This window comes from Mandrillus leucophaeus, unplaced genomic scaffold (assembly GCF_000951045.1).
Source record: "Mandrillus leucophaeus isolate KB7577 unplaced genomic scaffold, Mleu.le_1.0 Scaffold686, whole genome shotgun sequence".
Classification (NCBI taxonomy): domain Eukaryota; kingdom Metazoa; phylum Chordata; class Mammalia; order Primates; family Cercopithecidae; genus Mandrillus; species Mandrillus leucophaeus.
The window spans coordinates 849,249-870,009 of NW_012107430.1; the positions used below are offsets into that span (position 1 = coordinate 849,249).

General features: G+C 39.8%; 1 protein-coding gene across 1 annotated transcript in view; it reads left to right on the forward strand.

Moving 5' to 3' along the window:
* Positions 1 to 20,761, forward strand: part of TM7SF3 (transmembrane 7 superfamily member 3) — a 42,361-nt gene that overhangs the window by 6,910 nt on the left and 14,690 nt on the right. Inside the window, exons 2-6 of the mRNA XM_012002406.1 lie at positions 6,222 to 6,376; positions 9,829 to 9,979; positions 12,347 to 12,467; positions 13,778 to 13,949; positions 18,224 to 18,401. Of these exons, the coding sequence (XP_011857796.1) occupies positions 6,222 to 6,376; positions 9,829 to 9,979; positions 12,347 to 12,467; positions 13,778 to 13,949; positions 18,224 to 18,401 (777 nt within the window). The remainder of the gene's footprint in view (positions 1 to 6,221; positions 6,377 to 9,828; positions 9,980 to 12,346; positions 12,468 to 13,777; positions 13,950 to 18,223; positions 18,402 to 20,761) is intronic.

Consider the following 20,761-nt stretch of genomic DNA (forward strand, 5'->3'; position numbering starts at 1 on the left):
AAATAGGCTCAAGAAACATTACGTATTCTGGGATGATTATCATGGGATATGTAAAGACCTCTACAGAGAAAATGACATAATACATCTCAACATTCTTTAGTTAAATTGAGAAACTAAAGAGAGGAATATCGCAGATTCATAGATTACAAAATTCTAAAGATAAAGATATTTTAAAGATATCATTTCTCTCTAAATTAATGTATATAGTCAGGGCCATCCCAATCAAAATCCCAGCAGGTTTTTTTTTTTTTTTTTTTTTTTTTTGGTGGATATTGACAGGCTAAAGCTTATATGGAAATGAAAAGGACCAGAAATAGTCAAGATAAATTTGAGGAGGAAGAACAAATTTGGAGCAGGAGTTAAGAGAGTTGTAATATTTGTGTTAGGATTGGTGTCTATAGCTAGACAAATAAGCCAGTAGAATACAATTGAGACTCCAGAAGCAAACACATACGTTCACTTGACTTATGTGAAAAGTGGAACTGCAAAGCAGTAGGGAGATGCTGGTATTTTAAAATTATTTTATTTGTATAAACTTATGGAGCACAAGTGTAGTTACAGGATATATTGTGTAGTAGTGAAGTCAGGGCTTTTAGTGTATCCATCGCTGGAATTACGTACATTGTACTCATTAAGTAATTTCTTATCTTCGGCCCCCTCCCACCTTCCTCAGTCTTCAGTGTCTATCAGTCCACAGTGTAGGCCCCTGTGTACACATTACATAGCTCCCGTTTATCAGTGAGAGAACATGCAGTACCTACAGGGTGGTATTTTTAGTGAAGGTTGCTGTCAAGGAGATAAACATATGAAACAATGAACTGTGACCTCTATCTTACACCATGTATAAAAATCAGTATCAGACTGATTTTTAGCTCTAAATGTGAAAGATAAACTTCTAGAAGTTAACATGGGACTGTATCTTCATGATCTTGGTATATGTTGGCAAAGATTTCTTTAAAATGACACAAAAAGGACTAATTATAAAGGAAGAACCTGAGAAATTGACTGCTAAAATGAAAACTCTTAATCTAAAGGTAACAAGAGAGCAAAAAGACAAGCAACAAGAGTAGGAGAATATATTTGCAACATATCTGTCAAAATACTCATATCTATGATGTGTTAAAAACTCCTAAAATTGAAGAAGGGCAGACAGTTCCATTTTTAATATATGTAAAAGACTTGAACAGACTGTTTTCACAAAGAGGATATCCAAATAGCCAATAAGCAAAGCAAAGGGTTCCTAACACCCATGAGTAATTAGGGAAGTGCAAATTAAAATCACAGCCAGACACCACTATCTACCCAGCAGATAAATGAATGATACCAAGTGTTGGTGAGACTGTTGGGCAGTTGGAATACTTTCCTACAGTAAGTTGATGAGGTATACATTGGCAAAACATTGTTGGAAGACTGGCAGTATCTACTGAAGCTGAAGATGAGAATACCCTATTACCTGATAATTCTACTTATAGATTCCACCCAACAGAAGTGTGTATATGCATGTACCAAAAGACATGCACAGAAAATGTTTAGAGTTATTTATAACTCTAAACCAGAAATACAGATGTTTATTAACAGTAGAACAGATAAATACATTGTGGCATGCTCATTTCATGAAGTATACAAGAACGGTAATGAGTTATGGCTACTTATAGCAGCTGGAATGAATTGCACAAACATAGTGCTGATTTTAAAGAAGCCAAACACACAAAAATTGTGCGTAAATTCTGTTCAATTGAATTCCCCCAACTAAATTCCTAGTGTTTGAACTTAGGACCCTGTTTCCCTCTGGGGGAGGAAAGAAGATGTGATTGGGAGGGGCCACAAGGGGACCCCTAAGGTGCTAGAATGCTGTTTAGGTGCTGGTTAATTCATGGGTGTGTAAACTTTGTGTATTTCTCTGCATAGTATTTAATGAATATTTGTTTTTTAATTGATACCTGGACCTTAGCCCCAGTGATTTTGATTTAACTTATCTGGAGAGGGTCCCAGGCAGCAGTGTTTTGGTTTTTTTTTTTTTTCTTTTTTAATCCACTGCAGATGATTGTAATAATGTATAGCCAGAGTGTATAATCACTGTATTATAATTTCTTATGAAAAGGACACCTTATGGTCACTATAGAAAATTTTAAAAATAAGGAAATGTGTAATGAAAAGAAAAAAAAAAATCACTGAAAATACACTCCCAGAGAGATTTCCTCTTAACACCTCTACCTATTTCGTCAAGTGACCAGGTTTTAAATAATGTATACAATGTCCCTCCCTTTTATCATCTGGCTTCTGCCCGGTTCCCACTATAGGCATTTGAGGAAAGGAAGATGATGAGGCATCATTTTCCTGTAGCTTTTGGGAAATCCAGGAAGTAACAGATGAAAGTTATAATTATTCCTGAAGAAGAATTCAGAAGCAAAGACTGCAGATTAATTTTTGGTCCTAATCGTTATGTATTCTCACATGGTCTGTTTGTTTTTATTTCTGGATTTCTTAGACTAAAACAAGACTTTTTAGGTACAGTTTAACCATTTAAGATCAAAGGTCATCTGTTACACTGTCAAAGCAAAAACTCTCTCAAATAGATTTATTGCCTGACACATATGCTTTCTGGAATAGTCTTCCACAAAATCAGAACTATTTTATTTCTTACTAATTTATTATTCATGCTGTAATGGTAACAGCCTAGATGTTCATTAATAGGAGATTGGGTAAATGATTATGGTACATACCCAGAATGGAATACTCTGTAGCTTTTAAAATGGTAAAGCTAGAATTATCTGTGTTGTTATGGAAAGATACATTAGACCTGTTAAATGGGCAATATCAAACATACATATATCTTTTTCCATCTGTGTGGAAATATGCATGCTGATATCTGCCTAAGCCCTAAAAGATATATCCCAACTGTTAGCAGTGATGATTTCTGTACAGTGTGCTTGCTGGAAGAGTTGACTTTCTGTTTATTTTGCACCTTTTATAAGGATTATATATTTTCTAGAAAAATATTACCATTTTAAGGGAAAGCAAAACAGTGACAGAATGTTAACAGAATGTCCCATTTTGTCCTTTTTTTTTTTTCCTAGTGTATGTTCCTATTTTATAAACATTTAAAATGTAGAGTTGGCCTGGCGCGGTGGCTCATGCTTGGAATCCCAGCACTTTGGGAGGCTGAGGTGGGTGGATCACGAGGTCAAGAGATTGAGACCAGCATGGCCAACATGGTGAAACCCAGTGTCTACTAAAAATACAAAAAATTAGCCGGACGTGGTGGTGGGCACCTGTAGTCCCACCTACTTGGGAGGCTGAGGCGGGAGAATTGCTTGAACCTGGGAGGCGGAGGTTGCAGTGAGCTGAGATCGTGCCACTGTACTCCAGCCTGGCGACAGACCCAGACTGTGTGTCAAAAAAAAAAAAAAAAGAAAAAGAAGGACATGTGTGAAAAAAAAAAAAGTCAGCCAGGAGGGGTAGCTCATGCTTGTAATACTACCACTTTGGGAGGCTGAGAGATGGGCGGATCACTTGAGGTCAGGAGTTTGAGACTAGCCTGGCCAACATAGTAAAACCCCGTCTCTACTAAAAATACAAAAATTAGCCAGGCTTGGTGGCACATGCCTGTAATCCCAGGTACTCAGGAGGCTGAGGCAGGAGAATTGCTTGAACCTGAGAGGTGGAGATTTCAGTGAGCTAAGATTGCCCCACTGCACTCCACCTAAGTGACAGAGTGAGACTGTCTCAAAAAAAAAATAAAAATAAAAAAAAGAGTCAGTTAAAATATGCTCCGAGAGATACCTGCTTTTAATATTCCCCTACTTATTTTGTCAAGTGATCAGTTGTTTAACAGTGTATTTTAGTTTCCATGGTTCTGTGTTTCCGTACTGTCTTTCCAAAGTTTTGTTTCTCCAAGTGTTTTTGAGTTGTGATTCATCCTCATCCTGGGTGATAGGTTAAGGGAAGGTTAAGAAAAGTTTACCATGAGTCCTTCTCTAGTTGATGGCTTCAGTCTCTTCCAGGGCTTTTAAAGGCTCTGTATGCTGTTCTGATGGAAGGCGCATGTCATGGGAGATAGACATAAGGATTATTAAAACATTTTCTAAAATATATCAAAGGGCAAATTTAAGTGATAATTACAGAAGTCTTGGATAACCTTTATGAATTTGTTTGTATCAGTTTTGATAATGGTGCCCAACAACTAGAGTGCCTACTCCACAAGTACCTTATAAATATTTGCCAAATAGGGAAAATGAGAACAAAAGGGAAAAACAGAAGATGTAGACTAGAAAAGGCAGGGTAGTGAGTGAGTTGAGTGCTGTGAACTGTGAAAGGATAGAAATCTTACTAATTTCTAGGAAAACAGGCTGACACTGCCAAAACGGGTGGGAATTTTTAAGACTTGGAGGATGCGTGATGGATGGAACCAAACTTGAAGGGCAATACGTGAAACATTTTTAGTGTAATTTACTAAAATCCATGTAGTTTTATGTATAATTTGCTTTTCTAATAAAATAATCATGATGATGGGAAGGCCTGGAAAATATAAACATGTTTTTCTTGTTTCTCTTTAAAAAGAAAAAACACACGCACACAATTTTTTTCAGACTTCCCTACCCAGATTCTATTGACCACTCCTTAATATTTTAACCTCTGTTCCAGCTGGAGTTTGGTCCATATAAGATGTAAAATGTCTTTCTGGTTCCATAAATAGGAAATATACTATCTTCATTTGTCATTGTTAAAACTACTAAAATTTTCTCTAGAGTTTTAGAAATGAAGTTGTAACCATAAGTAACCTTGTGTTCTATCATGATTTTTTTTAAAAAAAAAAAACATTAAGTTATGAATGTAATATAGCATCACAGAACTTAAGGAAAATATATAGAGGTTAACATTATTCTAGTCTTAGCACTATTTGTGTCTTCTTTATGGCTCTTGTTCCACAGGCTACTCATTCTTGATTTTTTTTTTTTTTTTTTGGTTCTGTTTGGTTTTAAATCATCCAGTGGAGCTATTGTACTAAAAAAACAAAGTGTTGAAAATTGACCTTCTTGGGACATGGTATATAAGAATGTGTTATTAAGTTATTTAGTATCTGAAATGTTTTCTTTTGCCACCCACTAACTCTAATTTCCTTCTAAAATAAAACATGACAGTTCCACTGTGGGACTCGGGTAAATTATAATCTTTTTTTCATCAACTCCTTTTCATCTATATTTAATCTAAATCTTCTGTTTATTTGTTTAGAATTGAATTGCGTTCCCATTGAACGCAAGACTGCTTATGGGAAGCTTGGGATCTCTTCTGCTTTTCATGCAGACAGATACTGACTGTAGGTTGGGGGGTCAGGTAGGAATCCAGGACTACACAGGAGTAAAAGCAACCTAATTAAAGGAATATTTGAGAGTTAGATCGAAAAAAGACAGAGCTGGTGTGCAGCTGGCAGAAACACACCACAGAGAAGTGGGGACAGAGTCAGTGAGATGCAGGCCATGGAGGATGTAGACAGATGGGACAGGCCTGGAAGAGGTGTTGAAAAACTGTCCTTGTTTAACCTATCTTTTTTATGGACTCTGAGCTTGATCCTTAAGCAAACAAAAACTCTCTTTTCCAGGATGCCTGTGGTTCACAATAGTATGTGCAGTGCCTGGTGTGGGCCCTCAACAGACATTTTTGTCAGTACTGATGGCACCTTCTTTTGCAGTCTCCGTTAGACAGATGAGGAAATTGAGGCTTAAGGGGATTTAAGGAACTTGCCTAAAATCACACAGCTGGGAAACGCTGGTGTTAAATTGCAGCCACCTGTGTCTCTTCAGGCTATGCTGACTTCAGAATTCACTAGACAGTTATAGTACTTTAACACCAGCACATTCATGATTGTTAGTAGCCCCACAGGATTGTCATCTTCAAATTCAAGGACTCTGTTCCGAAGATGATTGTTACAGCTGCTGCCAGAGGGGAAGTTTCTCTGGGCTCCAGGAGCCTGTCTTCAGCATATCTTTTGAAACACCTCTTGCATTTTAGTTCTGAGCTCTGTCGTTCACTGGCTGGATGACCCTGGGTGGGCTGCATCACTTTTTAAGCCACATTGTCTTTAGCAGGGAAATAGGAGCAATAACCGTATTTACCTCAAAGAGTTTTTCTGAGGATTAAATTCCACATTCATTTATGAATATGATTTCTGCAAACGGATATGAGAGTACAAGTGTTGTAATGAAAAGTTTATCTCGTTGTAGGTCTTATTGAATTTTCTGTGGGGAAATTTAGATACTTCGAGCTCAATAGGCCCTTTCCAGAGGAAGCTGTTTTGCATGATATTTCAAGCAATGTGACTTTTCTTATTTTCCAAATACACTCACAGTATCAGAATACAACCGTTTCCTTTTCTCCGGTAAGTACAAATAATTATTTTAGTAAAAATCATTTCTATATTTTGGGGTCTGGTATTTAGTATGAGCATTAGAATTTGGTATCTCTCTCTCTCTTCTATGTTTATGACCTTATGTCTTAAATTTTAAAAAATCAAAATAGGATGTTTTCAAGTTAGTGATTGAGAGTATCTCAGGCCTTTCTTGAGTGTGGTGGTCTCTGACCTAAAAAGGGTAATGGAGACCTGAGTTGGGGGGAAGGGCCCTCTGTGCCAAATGTCACCACTGTGCAGGCAAGTTTTTTTCGTGATTTCCCACCTTTTCATTTTCTTACTTTAGTAGGGCCTTAATAATTTTTACCTGAGAATATACGTTTTAATGAATTTTCATTGTTGTTTAGCTATAGTATTGAACTTTACCAAGAACCCTATAATATCAACTTTATTCTTTGGACTCTGTCATGCAAACAACAAAAAAATTATAGTGCTCAGTTCATCCAGCCCTGTGCCGTGCCTCCAGCAGTGTTAAGGACTTTATTGTAGATATCATCACTAAACCCCTTAACGTCAACCTCAGCTTTAGAAAGTTTTTTAAATTCCCTGTGTTAGCTAGCTTAAGCTATGAAGAATCTGCCATTTATGTAATCTTTTACACATCTATATTTAGTCTCTATGATGCCCTAGACCAATACATGCATTTCACCTTGTATGAAGTTATACTTCATTTTATTTGTTCTAAGCCTATCTTATAATATTCTGGAATTTGGTAAACAAATCTGTCTTAATCCAATTCATATGTAATTTTAAAAAATTTTTATTTTTATTTTTTTAGAGATAGGATCTCGCTTCATCACCCAGGCTGGAATGTGGTTGTGTGATCATGGCTCAAATTCCTGGCCTTAAGTGATCCTGGAACTACGGGCACGTGTCACCACACTTGGCTAATTTTTAACATTTTTTTTGTAGAGATGGGGTTTTGCTATGTTGCCCAGGCTGGTCTTGAACTCCTGGCCTCAAGTGATCCTCCTGCCTGGGCATCCCAAAGTGCTGGGATTACAGGCATGAACCACTGCACCCCAGCCTATATATAATAGTATAGGCATTGGTCACACTACCTTTCTTACTATTGTATTTTTTTATTCCTGCCTTCTTGCTCCTACCATAGAGATTTGGAAATTGTGTGCATGTGGTTGTGCATGTGTGTGCGCGTGTATTGTGGGGGTGTGGGGGGGTAGTTAATAGACTGGAAATGGAAGAGTTCAGCTGAGGAAAAAAGGAAAGGAATAAATAGTATTAATTACGAGAGATACCGATGTCACGCATACATTGAATTTGCCCAAGTTCTTTGCAGCTAGAGCAGAAGGTGAAGCATGTTAAATTTCATAACTTCCTTAGAAAGGAAGGAGCATGCCAGTTCCTCAGGGGAGGCAAGTTTTTTATGGCACTGAATTCAAAAGACAGCTTCCTATTCAGGCTCTTACATAGGAGACTTAGTAAAATGGCACATAGATGAGTTCTTTCTTCTTCTTTTTGAACTAGATCTATTAAAACAATTTTTAATTGACAAACAGTATGATTTTCTTCCTAATGACATTACAGCAAGACAACATTTGAAGGAAAAGAGAGAGGATGGGGGAAATAAGGATTTATATTTGTTGAATGCCTACTGTGTGCTAGGCTAGTGGTTCTTAAGCTTCCGGAGCCATAGACTGCTCAAGTCTGTGGACTCAAATATAAATATATAGTTTCTTGGGGCCCTTCAGAAACCCTCAGGCCCCCAGTTAGGAACCCCTGTGTTTGGTTTCCATATGGTTAATTCTCATTAAAGCTCAACAAAGTAGTAGTGATACCTGTTTCTACATCTGAGTAAGCAAAGCTTGGATGAAGAGATGCCAGCATCACCAGTGATAAAATAGACCTGGATGGCAGCATCTTGGGCCTTGATTCCTATGCAGATAGGGTCTTAATTGTCCTTAATTATCATTTCATTTCTTGGACTGCCTTTAGTTCCCACTGTTGTATTACTTAGAATATGATGGCCAGAACTGCACATGGCTCAGGAAGTGAGTGGTCTGTGTGAAGAGAAGTGCTTCTGTTTCCTGTGCCCTTCCTGATAAAGTATAGTACTTTTGGTTTTTTTGGGTCGTGAGGGCAGTTGGCTCTTTGAAACTGTTGACTTGATCATTTATCAATTAATATTTGAGCCATTCTTTCTTATGCTTATCAAATTGAAACTGCTCTGCTGCCTTTCCTTCCCATTTCCTTAACTTTGATAGAACCTCTTGAATCTATTACCTCTTAGCTTAGCATTTTATTATTCAAAAAGCTTTCCAAGCAGATGGGAGTGGGGGATGGTAGAGAGGAAGTGTGCGAGGAAGGATTAGGAAGGGGCACAAGGAAACTTGGGGTGATGCATACATTTACTATTTTGATTGTGGTAATGGTTTCACAGGTGTCTATGTATATCAACACTTAAAAGTATACTTTATGGGCCAGATGCGGTGGCTCATGCCTGTAATCCCAGCACTTTGGGAGGCCAAGGCAGGCAGATCACGAGGTCAGGAGATCAAGACCATCCTGGCTAACACGGTGAAACCCTGTCTCTGGTAAAAATACAAAAAATTAGCTGGGCCTGGTGGGAGGTGCCTGTAGTCCAAGCTACTCGGGAGGCTGAGGCAGGAGAATGGCGTGAACCTGGGAGGCGGAGCTGGCAGCGAGCCAAGATTGCGCCGCTGCACTCTAGCCTGGGTGACAGAGCTAGACTCCGTCTCAAAAAAAAAAAAAGTATACTTTATGTACAGTTATAACACAATTTAAAAGGTACTTCAAAAACTGAACTCCTTGGGGCCAGGTCTCATGTTTTTGTCTTAGTGGTCTTAGACACGAAGACAAAACATTATTTGACATAGTAAATCTTAATTCAAGTTAATTGAAACACTTGGGAATTTCACTGTGCATCTGCTATTCCTGATCAAAGATTATTTTTACAGACAGAATGTTTGTGTCTTCACAAAATTCGCAGTTGAAATCCTCATCCCCAGTGTGTTGTATTAGGAAGTGGAGTCTTTGGGAAGTAATGTGGTTCAACAAGAACAGGTACAAGAAGTTATTGTATCCTGAGTCTTCAGCCTGTAAGAGGGCCCTCATCAGAACCCAGCTGTGTTGGCATCCCTATCTTGAACCACCAGAGTCTAGAATTGTGCAAATGAATTTCTGTTGTTTATAACCACCTAACCTGTGGTACTTTGTTATAGCAGCCTTAACTAAGACAATCATATATTTTTTAAGAATGCTTTTTCCATGTATATGTGTGGGCATGTGAACATAGAGATGACAAGAATTCCCTGGGTATTTGAGGAAGGTTTTTTTTTCTATTTTGAGAAGATTTGGAATAGGACATGCGCACTGGATCAGCTCGGTAATTTATATGTTTTGCTCAACTTCCTATTCATGACGATGTTTCTTCTTGACTGCAGACTCTCCTTTCCAATGCCTCGGAAACAGGCACTGCCAGTGGACTGGTTTTCATCCTTAGACCGGAGCAGAGTACATGCACTTGGTACCTGGGGACTTCAGGCGTAGAGCCTGTACAGAATATGGCTATCCTACTCTCCTACTCAGAAAGAGGTAACCCTTCTGTCTTCTCCTCCCTCTTTCTCTTTGGAATATGGAATGTGTTCATGAAACTTTAGGGAAAATGATCCTATTAAGATTGTTTGTTGCAAGTATAATGTATATAATCAGAAATATTTTACAGTAAGAGAATTCGCATGATGACTGAAAGCTCAGGTAGTAACTAGGAGAACACATTTATTCATTCAGAAAACATGTAGGGAGCCCTTGGAGAAGCAGTAATAGTTAAGGCAAGACATAGTCCTAACAGTGTAGTTATTCTGAGCAGAAGCAGTAAGCTCTACGTCATGAAGAAGAATGATTTGGAGAATGGCGCGTTGTGGGTGTGGCTGCCGCTGGAGTGTGGAGGGCCTTGCGTACAATTTGAGGTTTGTACTTTATTTCGAGGTAGGTTCTAAGGTGGCATAGAGTTTTTAAGCAAAGGAATGGTGTGGTCCATTTCATCTCTTAGAAAACCAATGCTAGAAGCAGTGTGGGGATGGATAGGAGAGGGCACAGCAGAGTCAGGACTCAGCACAAAATGAGAAATAAGGATCTGAACAGAGGCCATGAGAGGCAGGATGGAGAAGAGGAGCTGGATTTGAGATATCCAGAAGGTGGAATTGATAAACACAGTGACTGGTGGTCACGGATTATAAGAGGGAAGCATAGGTTTCCTATTTGGGCAGCAGGGAAATAGTGATACAAAATAGGTGTGGGAACAGGGTTATGGTGGTGCCAAATGTTTTGGGAGGTGGGATGGAGTAGATGATGACTCCAGTTTGGGACACAATCTGAGATGCTTGTAGGACATTTGGATGGAAATGCACAGTAGATAATTTAAATGACGGCCTGGAGTGGAGGGATGAGATTAGATTCCCAACTAAATAGCTGTTATTAAAAGCTGTGGCAGTAAATGAGATTATCCAGGCATGTACTTGGATATTTAGGGCAAAAATCATAGCAAATACTTTCATAGTGCCTACTGTGTGTCAGCTACTCTTTCTAGCAGATAGTAACTGCTGAGGAGTAAGCACAAGACTGTGTAGTAGTCAAGTAGGTAGGAAGAGAGCCTGGAGGTTCTGCCTTTAAAAGGGAGCAGGCCAGGCATGGTGGCTCACACCTGTAATCCTGTAATCCCAGCACTTTGGGAGGCTGAAGCTGGTGGATTACCTGAGGTCAGGAGTTTGAGACTAGCCTGGCCAACATGGTGAAACCCTATCTCTACTAAAAATACAAAAATTAGCCAGGTGTGGTGGCGGGTGCCTATAATCCCAGGTACTCAGGAGGCTGCGGCAGGAGAGTTGCTTGAACCCGGCGGGTGGAGGTTGCAGTGAGCTGAGATTGCGCCACTTCACTCCATCCTGGGTGACAGAGCGAGACTCCATCTCAAAAAAACAAACAAACAAACAAACAAAAAAACAGAAGTGATAAGTTATACTCTACAGAGAGGTCAAGAGAACTAACTGAAGGTGTCCATATGCTAGAGCAAGTAGGAGTCAGCGGTGGCCCTTTGCGAGAGTCACTTTAGTGGCACAACAGGGATGGAGGAGTGAAGGTGAGGTGAATACATTTAGACTACTCTTAAAGCTTGGGGGTAAAGGGAAGGAGAGGGAGCACTAATTAGGAAAGGAGGTAGAATCCAGAAGATTACTGGAGTAGAAGATAGGAAATGTTAGCTGTAACAAAAGGCTAATTTCCTGATAAGAAACCGTAGACTTAATTAAGGCTCTCATCAAGGGCAGTGTACACAGAAAAATTATGAACAGAGGAGCTTCAGCTGGCATACGCACCATTTGTGGTGTGGTAAAGATCCGTAAGTGCAGAAAAAGGAGAGTATGAAAGAAGAGCATAGAATTTGAAGGAAGATTCCAACATGATACTGAAACTTGTATACACACTGTGTATCTGCATTCCAAACCTGGCCAGAAGTAGTCAACCAATAGCCAATCTTTTTAACTCTAGAGCAGAGGTTGGCAAACTACAGACCATGAGCCAGATCCAGCCTGCTGCCTGTTTTTATACTTTTGAAGTTTTACTGAAACACAGCTATGCCTCTTCCTGTACGTATTGCCTGTGGCTGCTTTCTTGCCACAAGGACAGGAGTGGGTAGTTACTGCAGAGACCATCAGACTGACAAAGCCTAAAATACTATCAGGCCTTTTACGGAAAATGTTTGCTATGCCCTGCTCTAGGGCCCTGAACCTCAGTTAACTCTACCCTCTTTAACCTCAGTTCATGAAATAGTATAAGACTAGAAGCTCTACATTTATATTTAACTTCTATTTGGAAAGTTCTTCTAAGAATAGAGTTCTGTTTTTCTGAGTATGATTTGGATATGTAAGAATTGTTTTTTTGGTAACTTCCCTATTTCTTATCCAGATCCTATCCCTGGAGGCTGTAATTTGGAGTTTGATTTAGATATTGATCCCAACATTTACTTGGAGTATAATTTCTTTGAAACGACTATCAAGTTTGCCCCGGCAAACCTAGGCTATGCGAGGTATGTCTGTCTCCCATCTCTGAGAAATGCTTTTAGAACATACATGACGACAGTTGTGTAGATTTGACCAGCTCTCTCAAGTCCCTAGTTCTCTGTAGTAAAATTGAGTTCTTTAATTTTTGGGGGTAATTGATGTAATTTAAACTTCATTATTAATCTTTGGGCTGTCATTTACAGTTAATATTTTCCCACTTCATTCTTGTGAACTCTTTTTATTTGAAGAGCCAGATGTGAGTCTATTATGAGCTTGAAAGTACATCCTGGTTTTTATAAAGCACTTTAAATATGGATAGCGCTCAGTAGCCCTGAAACATCCTTATATTTTTATAAAGATTCATTGTTTTAATTAAAGCTGTGCCTCAGTTTCTGCTTTAATAGTAATGATAGCTAACATTTGAGAACACTTGAATGCTTCTTGTGCATTGTCCATGGTGCTGAGCGTTGTTATGTTCTTTGCCATTAAATCCTAACGATTTTATGAAGAAGGGCAATTGCTATTATTTTACAGAAAGGTTCCCTAGGGGTTATGGAGGTTAAGCAATTTGCTAACAAATGACAAATCTGGTATATTCTTTTCTTTTCTTTTTTTTTTTTAAATCAGAGATGAGGTCTTTGTATGTTGCCCTGGCTGGTCTTGAACTTCTTAGCTCAAGCAATCCTCCTGCCTCAGCCTCCCAAAGTGCTGGGATTACAGGCATAAGCCATTGCACCCAGCTTTTTTTTTTTTGTCTCCCCAAAGCTGTAGTATTACTCTAGGCCTGACTGTTATCAGAATCCAGTGATGTAATCACCCTTGCCTGTTGGTGTTCCTCTTAGTTTGTGGTGCTGTAACAAAGTAGCACAGACTGGGTGGCTTATAAACTTCTTTCTCACAGTTCTAGAGGGTAGAAGTCCACGATCAGGATGCCAGCACAGTCGAGTTCTGGTGAAGGTTCTCGTCCAGGTTACAGACTGCTGGGTTGTCATTGTGTCCACACATGACAGAAAGAAGGCGAGAAGGCTCTCTGGGATCTCCTTTATGAGGGCAGTAATTCTATTCATTAGGGCTTCGTCTTCATGACCTAGTTACCTCCTAATATCATCACATTGGGAGTGAGGATCTCAGCATATTAATTTTGGGGAGGCACAAACATTCAGTCCATAACAGTGCGTTACTTTTCTTCAGAATACCAATTGTTGCCACTGCAAAAAGTGAACTGTTAAATTGTAATTATTGTTGCAAGTGTTTGAAATTAGGGCTCTTGGTTCCTTTTTATAGATGGGACTTGCACCACAAGAGATTGATGTTTCATTTTGTTGGTTGACTTTAGAGGTGTAGATCCCCCGCCATGTGATGCTGGGATGGACCAGGACTCCCGATGGAGGTTGCAGTATGATGTCTATCAGTATTTTCTGCCTGAGAATGACCTCACTGAGGAGATGTTGCTGAAGCATCTGCAGAGGATGGTCGGCGTGCCCCAGGTGAAGGCCAATGCTCTCAAGGTAAATCTGAGTCCCATGATTTGTGTGGCTGGATTGTGACACCTATGTCAGAGTTGAGACAGGGAGAAGCTACCAGGATCTTATTTCTTTACTCTTTCCTCCTTTACTGGGAACACTCACTTTATTCTCTTTTATTTTGTTATCATCTTGGGAGTCTTTGCTGGTGATACCTCAAAATGATGTTGGCCTTTGAGGAGATGCATGTAAATTATGTTAAGTTTTAGTTGCAGCCACATCTATGACTTGGTAATCTGAAATGTGAATGGAAGGAGGTGGTAATTTTCTATGTACTCCCATGACTACTGGGTAAACATTTTTGGCAAGTATGAAGATTACATTGTTTTGAGAAAAAAAAAAATGAGAAACTACTTAAGGATACATACATTGGCATTCATATTTGAACCCAAACTCAAAGTCTCTAACTTGGAGCAAAATTCTTCTCTGAGCTTTTGAATCCATGGACCAGTGGCATTGGCATCACCAGAGAGTTTGTGAGAATTGTAATTCTTAAGCTCCACCCTGGAACTACTGAATCAGAATTTGCATTTTATAAGATCCCTCCAGTGATTCTGGCTGGGTACAGTGGCTCACGCCTGTAATCCCAGCACTTTGGGAGGCCGAGGTGGGTGGATCACCTGAGGTCAGGAGTTCGAGACAGGCCTGTTTAACATAGCGTAACCCTTTCTCTACTAAAAATACACAAATTAGCCAGGCATGTTGGTAGATGCCTGTAATACCAGCTACTCGGGAGGCAGAGGCAGGAGAATCATTTGAATCCAGGAGGTGGAGGTTGCAGTGAGCCCAGATCATGCTGTTACACTCCAGCCTGGGCGACAAGAGTGAAACTCCATCTCAAAAACAGAAAGAAAAAAAATATCTCTCAGGTGATTCTTATGCATATTAGATTTTGAGACTCACTCACTGCAATAGATCATTTTTGTGGAGGGCAGGATTTTATCTTTATGTCTTGAAAAGTGCCTAACTGCAATGTAACATATGAGGTCATCCTTCAGTCTAATGGTTGACGGGTGGAGTTTTTCTAGACAACGTCATTGTGCTTATTCACAAAATAAGAAGCTCTGTTAGTAAGGTTTATTAGTTGCTTTATTAGATATGACATACTATTATTATTTTTATGAAGACTATAAGAACTTGTTTAATAGGCTCCTTTTAGGTTACTTTTTAACTTTTAGTTAAAAGAATATTTTGTTCCAGAATGTGGGGAAACCCTCAAAGACTAATGAGGGTGTGTCAGAGATTCAGGAGCCTGTTTGAAGGGCTTACACTGCCAAATTTGGGGCAATTCAAGAATCAAGAAAAGAAAAAGATTATGGTTGTCAGCCTTGAATAAATACAAATGAAACCTTCCTCAGTTGCCACCACTGGAGGAAACACTTACACCAAATTACTCCAAAAATTGATAAAGGAATTTAGCCTGCCTTTTTAAAGGAGAAACTAATTCTTCCCCAGGTGGTGAGAGAAAGCTCTTTGCAGAAGAGCGCCAGCTAATATATGTAGAAGGAATAATAGAGAATTAGATGATCACCATTTTGTGACCCTCCATGAAATAAATCCAGCAAGGATCAGCAGGTGAAGGTTTTTAGGGGACAGGATATTTCTAAGGTGTCTAAGTAGCATCCTTCGATTAATTCTCATTGTAAAAGGAGAACCGCTTCAAAATGGAGTGACCTGATAGTCTCCACCTCTTCCAGGTGGCCAAAGCTAGTTTCACTGAAAATGGGTCAGCCTGTACTATGAGCTCATGTAGTGCAGTCTGACATTATCACCATCGCCTGTGGTATAGTCTAGCACAAAATGTCTAACCTGAATTTAGTCCATTGGATTCCCTATTTACAGGAAGTATGGGGGATAGAAGAATAAGTTAGACACAAGATTGTGGAATACTTTGTGAGAATACTGACTTCATCTCTTCTGCAGTCATTGGGTGGCTGAGAGAGAAAGGTGAGACAGACTGCTCTAGATTACTGAGATTGGCCATAAACAGCATGCATGGAACTTGGTTTGATCTTGGGTAAGAAGGAGAAAAGCTAGAAAAGATGTTAGGGGTCAGGAACAGTGACACACACCTGTAATCCCAGCACTTTGGGAGGCTGAGGCAGGCAGATCGCTTGAGCTCAGGAGTACAAGACCAGCCTGGGCAACGTGGCAAAACCTCATAGCCACTAAAAAAAACAAAAAGTCCCGAGTGTGGTGGTGCGTGCTTGTAGTCCCAGATGTTGAGGAGACTGAGGTTGGAGGATTACTTGAGCCTGGGAGAAGTTGCAGTTTGCTGAGATCACACCACTGCACTCTAGCCTAGGTGACAGAGTGAGACCCTGTCTCAAAAAAAAAAAAAAAAAAAAAAAAAAAAGGAAAAGACATTAGGGAAAATCTGGATGATGTATTAGCTAATAAGAAATTATTCATTTTCTTAGGTGAGCTAAGGTATTGTGTTTATATAGGAGAATATTCTTGTACAGATGGTCCCTGACTTATGATGGCTTGACTTACGATCTTTTGATTTGAGTTTTGATCATTTCCTAGGCTAGCAATATGATACTTTTGCAACACTGAGCAGTGGCTGTGAGCCATAGCTCCCACTTAACCACATTGGTAAACAGCTAACATTCTACAGTGTACTGTATTCAATAAATTACATGAGCAATTAAACACTTTATTATAAAATAGCCTTTGTGGGCCAGGCGCAGTGGCTCATGCCTGTAATCCCAGCGCTTTGGGAGGCCAAGGCAGGAGGACAAGGTCAGGAGTTGGAGACCATCCTGGCTAACATGGTGAAAACCTGTTTCTACTAAAAATACAAAAAATTAGCTGGGCGTGGTGGTGGTGGCAGGTGCCTGTAGTCCCAGCTACTCGGGAGGCTGAGGCAGGAGAATGGCGTGAACCTGGGAGGCAGAGCTTGCAGTGAGCCAAGATCGCGCCACTGCACTCCAGCCTGGGCAACAGAGTGAGACTCCATCTCAAATAATGATAATAATAATTAAAAAATAGCCTTTGTGTTAGATAATTTTGTTCAACTGAGTCTGATGTAAGTGTTCTGAGCACATTCAAGGTAGGCTAGGGTAAAACCGTGATGTTTGGTGGGTGAGGTATATTAAATGCATTTTGACTTTACGATGGGTTTATCCTGTTGTAATCCCCTTGTCAGTCTGTACTTAGACTTACATCTGTACTGAGTACCTTGTTACTCAGAGTGTGGTAGGTGGTTGCATAGCATTGGCATCATCTAAGATGATGTCTTGATCTGCTTTTTAACAAGACTGCCCCTCTGCGATTCACAAGCACATTAAATTTGAGAAACACTGTGGTAGGACATGCACAGTGAAGTGTCATGATATCTGTAACTTACTTTCAGCAGGAAAAAAACAGAGATGGGGAGAAAGGAGTGATAGAGAAGCAAATATGGTAAAATACTGACAATTGTTGATAGTAGGCAGTATATAGTCTGTTTATTGTGTTATTCATTCAACTTTTCTGTGTGGTTTAAATTTCTCATGATAACTTGGGAGTAATATTAACAGTTTGTTGAACTTGATCAGACCTTTGCCCAGGAAACAAGTTATTGAAGGCTAAGCAGTATTTTTAAACAGTGGTACTCTGATGTAGTAGGGCTTGTAATTATTTACTCCTGAAACCCTAATATTTATTTTTCTCCAATTAGTAGGAACATAGGTATTATTGTTCTATAAAGCATTTGTTTCTTCTATTTTATAGTTTACAGTGGAATTTCTGAAGTTAAGAACTACTACTACATAGCAAAACCTTATGTAATATTTTCTTGTTTCAGAGACTGTTAGACAAAAATAAGTGGGTACTGTCTGGGAGATGTTAACAGACTGTCTACATTAGTCTGTGGCTAATATTGAACACATCCTCTGTGTTAGGCATTGGGCTGTACACTGAGGAAAGAGCAGTGCACAAGAGAAATACAGTTCCCATCGTTGTTTATAGTCTAGCAGAGGAGAAAAAAACCTTTTTACATTGTCCTAACTAGCATTTATACATTATTTGTATCTCATTTTCCTTAAACTATTAAAAAAAATCTTTGGAAGCATTTTGTGTAAGAGCTTGCTTACATTAGCACATACAAACCATGTAAGATGGCCTTTTGACCATATTAAATGGGTTGGTGAATATTTTAAACAAGAATTATAATTTATAAATATACCATTTAATATTACACGTAGGTGGGATTATCACAGAATAGCTTAAAAAAAATCCCCTAAACACTAATCATATGTTATTTTTGGCTGCAGGTGGTTACCCTAACAGCTAATGATAAGACAAGCGTTTCCTTCTCCTCCCTCCCGGGACAAGGTGTCATATACAATGTCATTGTTTGGGACCCGTTTCTAAATACGTCTGCTGCCTACATTCCTGCTCACACATATGCTTGCAGCTTTGAGGCAGGAGAGGGTAGTTGTGCTTCCCTAGGTGAGTATATGGATTTAAACTTTTACAAATTCTCCTTTGGCCTTGCAGATAATGCTTTTGTCTAGTTCTCATTCATTCATTTAACACATAACCTTTTGAGCCCCTACATTATTCCGCTCTCTGTTCTAGGCACTAGGACATAGCAGTAAACAAAACAGCAAAAATACTTGTTCTCCTGGAGCTTATATTATAGTGAGGGAGATGAGACAGACAAGATAAATTTATAAAATATGTAATACATGAGAAATTGGTGAGTGCTAAGAAGATAAAGTAGGAAAGGGAGAGAACATGTGCCAGTAAGAGGAAAATTCGAGATAGATAGAATGGCCAGGGCAGTCCTTGCTGTGCCACGCATGTACCTGAGTGTGGCGTGTACCAGGCAGAGGGAGCAGCCAGGATGAGGGCCTGCACCTGGGAGCCTGCCTGAGGGTGTGAAGAGCTCTAGTGAGGACAGGGGTTGCAGGAGAATGAGGAGGGCAAGGGGAGTAGAGGTGAGGCGAGAGGTGCGGGGGCAGGCAGCTCGCGTGTGGCCTTGTAGATTGTAGTATGGGCTCTAACTTCTATTCTGAACGAAAGGGAAAGGCATTGGAAGGTTTTGAGCAAACGGTGCCATGATCTGACATATTTTAACGGGATCACTGGCTGCTTTTTGAGAAAAGACGGAGGCAAGAGCAGACATGCAGATTGGTTAGGAGGCCACTGAAGTAATCCAGGGGAGAGAGAACAGTGGGTTAGGTAGAGTGGGGGCAGTGAAGGTGTTGTGAGGTGCGTGTGTGTGTGTGTGTGTGTGTGTGTATATTTAGCAGTTTATCTTGAAATAGTTTCTCAGAAAATATGCAAAAATAGTATGAAGAATTTCTGTATAATCTTCATCCAGATTCCTCAAAGCTTAATGTATTAGGCGATTTGCTTTTCATTCTCTCTTCTTCTCTCTTTCTTTCTATATACAATTAACCTTTGAACAGTGTAGGGTTTGTGGGGGTGACTTCTGTGCAGTGGAAAATCTGTGTATAACTCTTTTCTTTTTTTCTGAGACAGGGTTTCATTCCTGTCTGGAGTGCAGTGACGTGATCTCGGCCCACTGCAACCTCTGCCTCCCAGGTTCAAATGATTCTCCTGCCTCAACCTCCCGAGTAGCTGGGATTAACAGGCACACACCACCATGCCTGGTTAGTAGAGTCGGGGTTTCGCCATGTTGGCCAGGCTGGTCTCAAACTCCTGGCCTCAAGTGATCCACCCGCCTTAGCCTCCCAAAGTACTGGGATTACAGGCATAAGCCACCGGCCCTGGCCTGTGTATAACTTTTGACTTCCCCAAAACTTAACTACTATTAGCTTAGTGTTGACCAGAGAAGCCTTATTGATCATGTAAATACTTGATTAACACGTATTTTGTATGTTATATTTGTCCTAGACTATAGTCTTACAATAAAATGAGCTAGAGAAAAGTAAATGTTATTAAGGAAATCGTAAGGAAGAGAAAGTATATTTACGATTCATTAAGTGAGAATGGGTCATCATAAAGGCCTTCATCTTCATCCTCTTCACATTGAATAGGAAGAGGAGGAGGAAGAGGAGGGGTTGGTGTTGCTGTCTCGGGGTGGCAGAGGTGGAAGGGGAGGCAGGAGAGGCAGGCACACTCAGTGTGACTTTTACTGAAGGAACATCTGTAAGTGGACCCATGTTGTTCAGGGGCCTACTGTGTATGTATAGATATGTATACACACACATACACACACACTACTCTTTTCTTCTCTGAACCATTTGAGAATAAGCTGCAGACATAAAGACTTTTTTGCCCTTAAATACTTCTGTATTTATATCCTTACATACCCATAGTAAAATTATCAAAATTACAAACTTAACATTGATATGGTTGTGATTTAATTCACATGTTACCACATTTGTTAGTTGTTCCAATAGTGTCCTTTTTAAGCAAAAAAAAATTTTTTTGTCTGGGTGCAGTGGTTCACACCTGTAAGCCCAGCACATTGGGAGGTCAAGGTGGGCACATTGCTTGAGCTCTGGTGTTCAAGACCAGCCTGGGCAACATGGCGAAACTCTGTCTCTACAAAAAATACAAAAATTAGTTGGGTGCGGTGGCACTGTCTGTGGTTCCAGCTACTTGGTAGTCTAAGGTGGGAAGATCACCTGAGCCCAGGAAGGTCGAGGCTACAGTGAGCCATGATTGTGCTCCTATACTCCAGCCTGGGCAACAGAGCGAAACCCTGTCTCCCCATCAACAAAATTTATTTTTTCCTCTCACCAGAGTTCAGTTTAGGATCCCACATTGCATTTAACTGATGTATCTCTTTAGAGTCCTATAATCTGGAACAAGTCTTTTTTTTTTTTTTTTTTTTT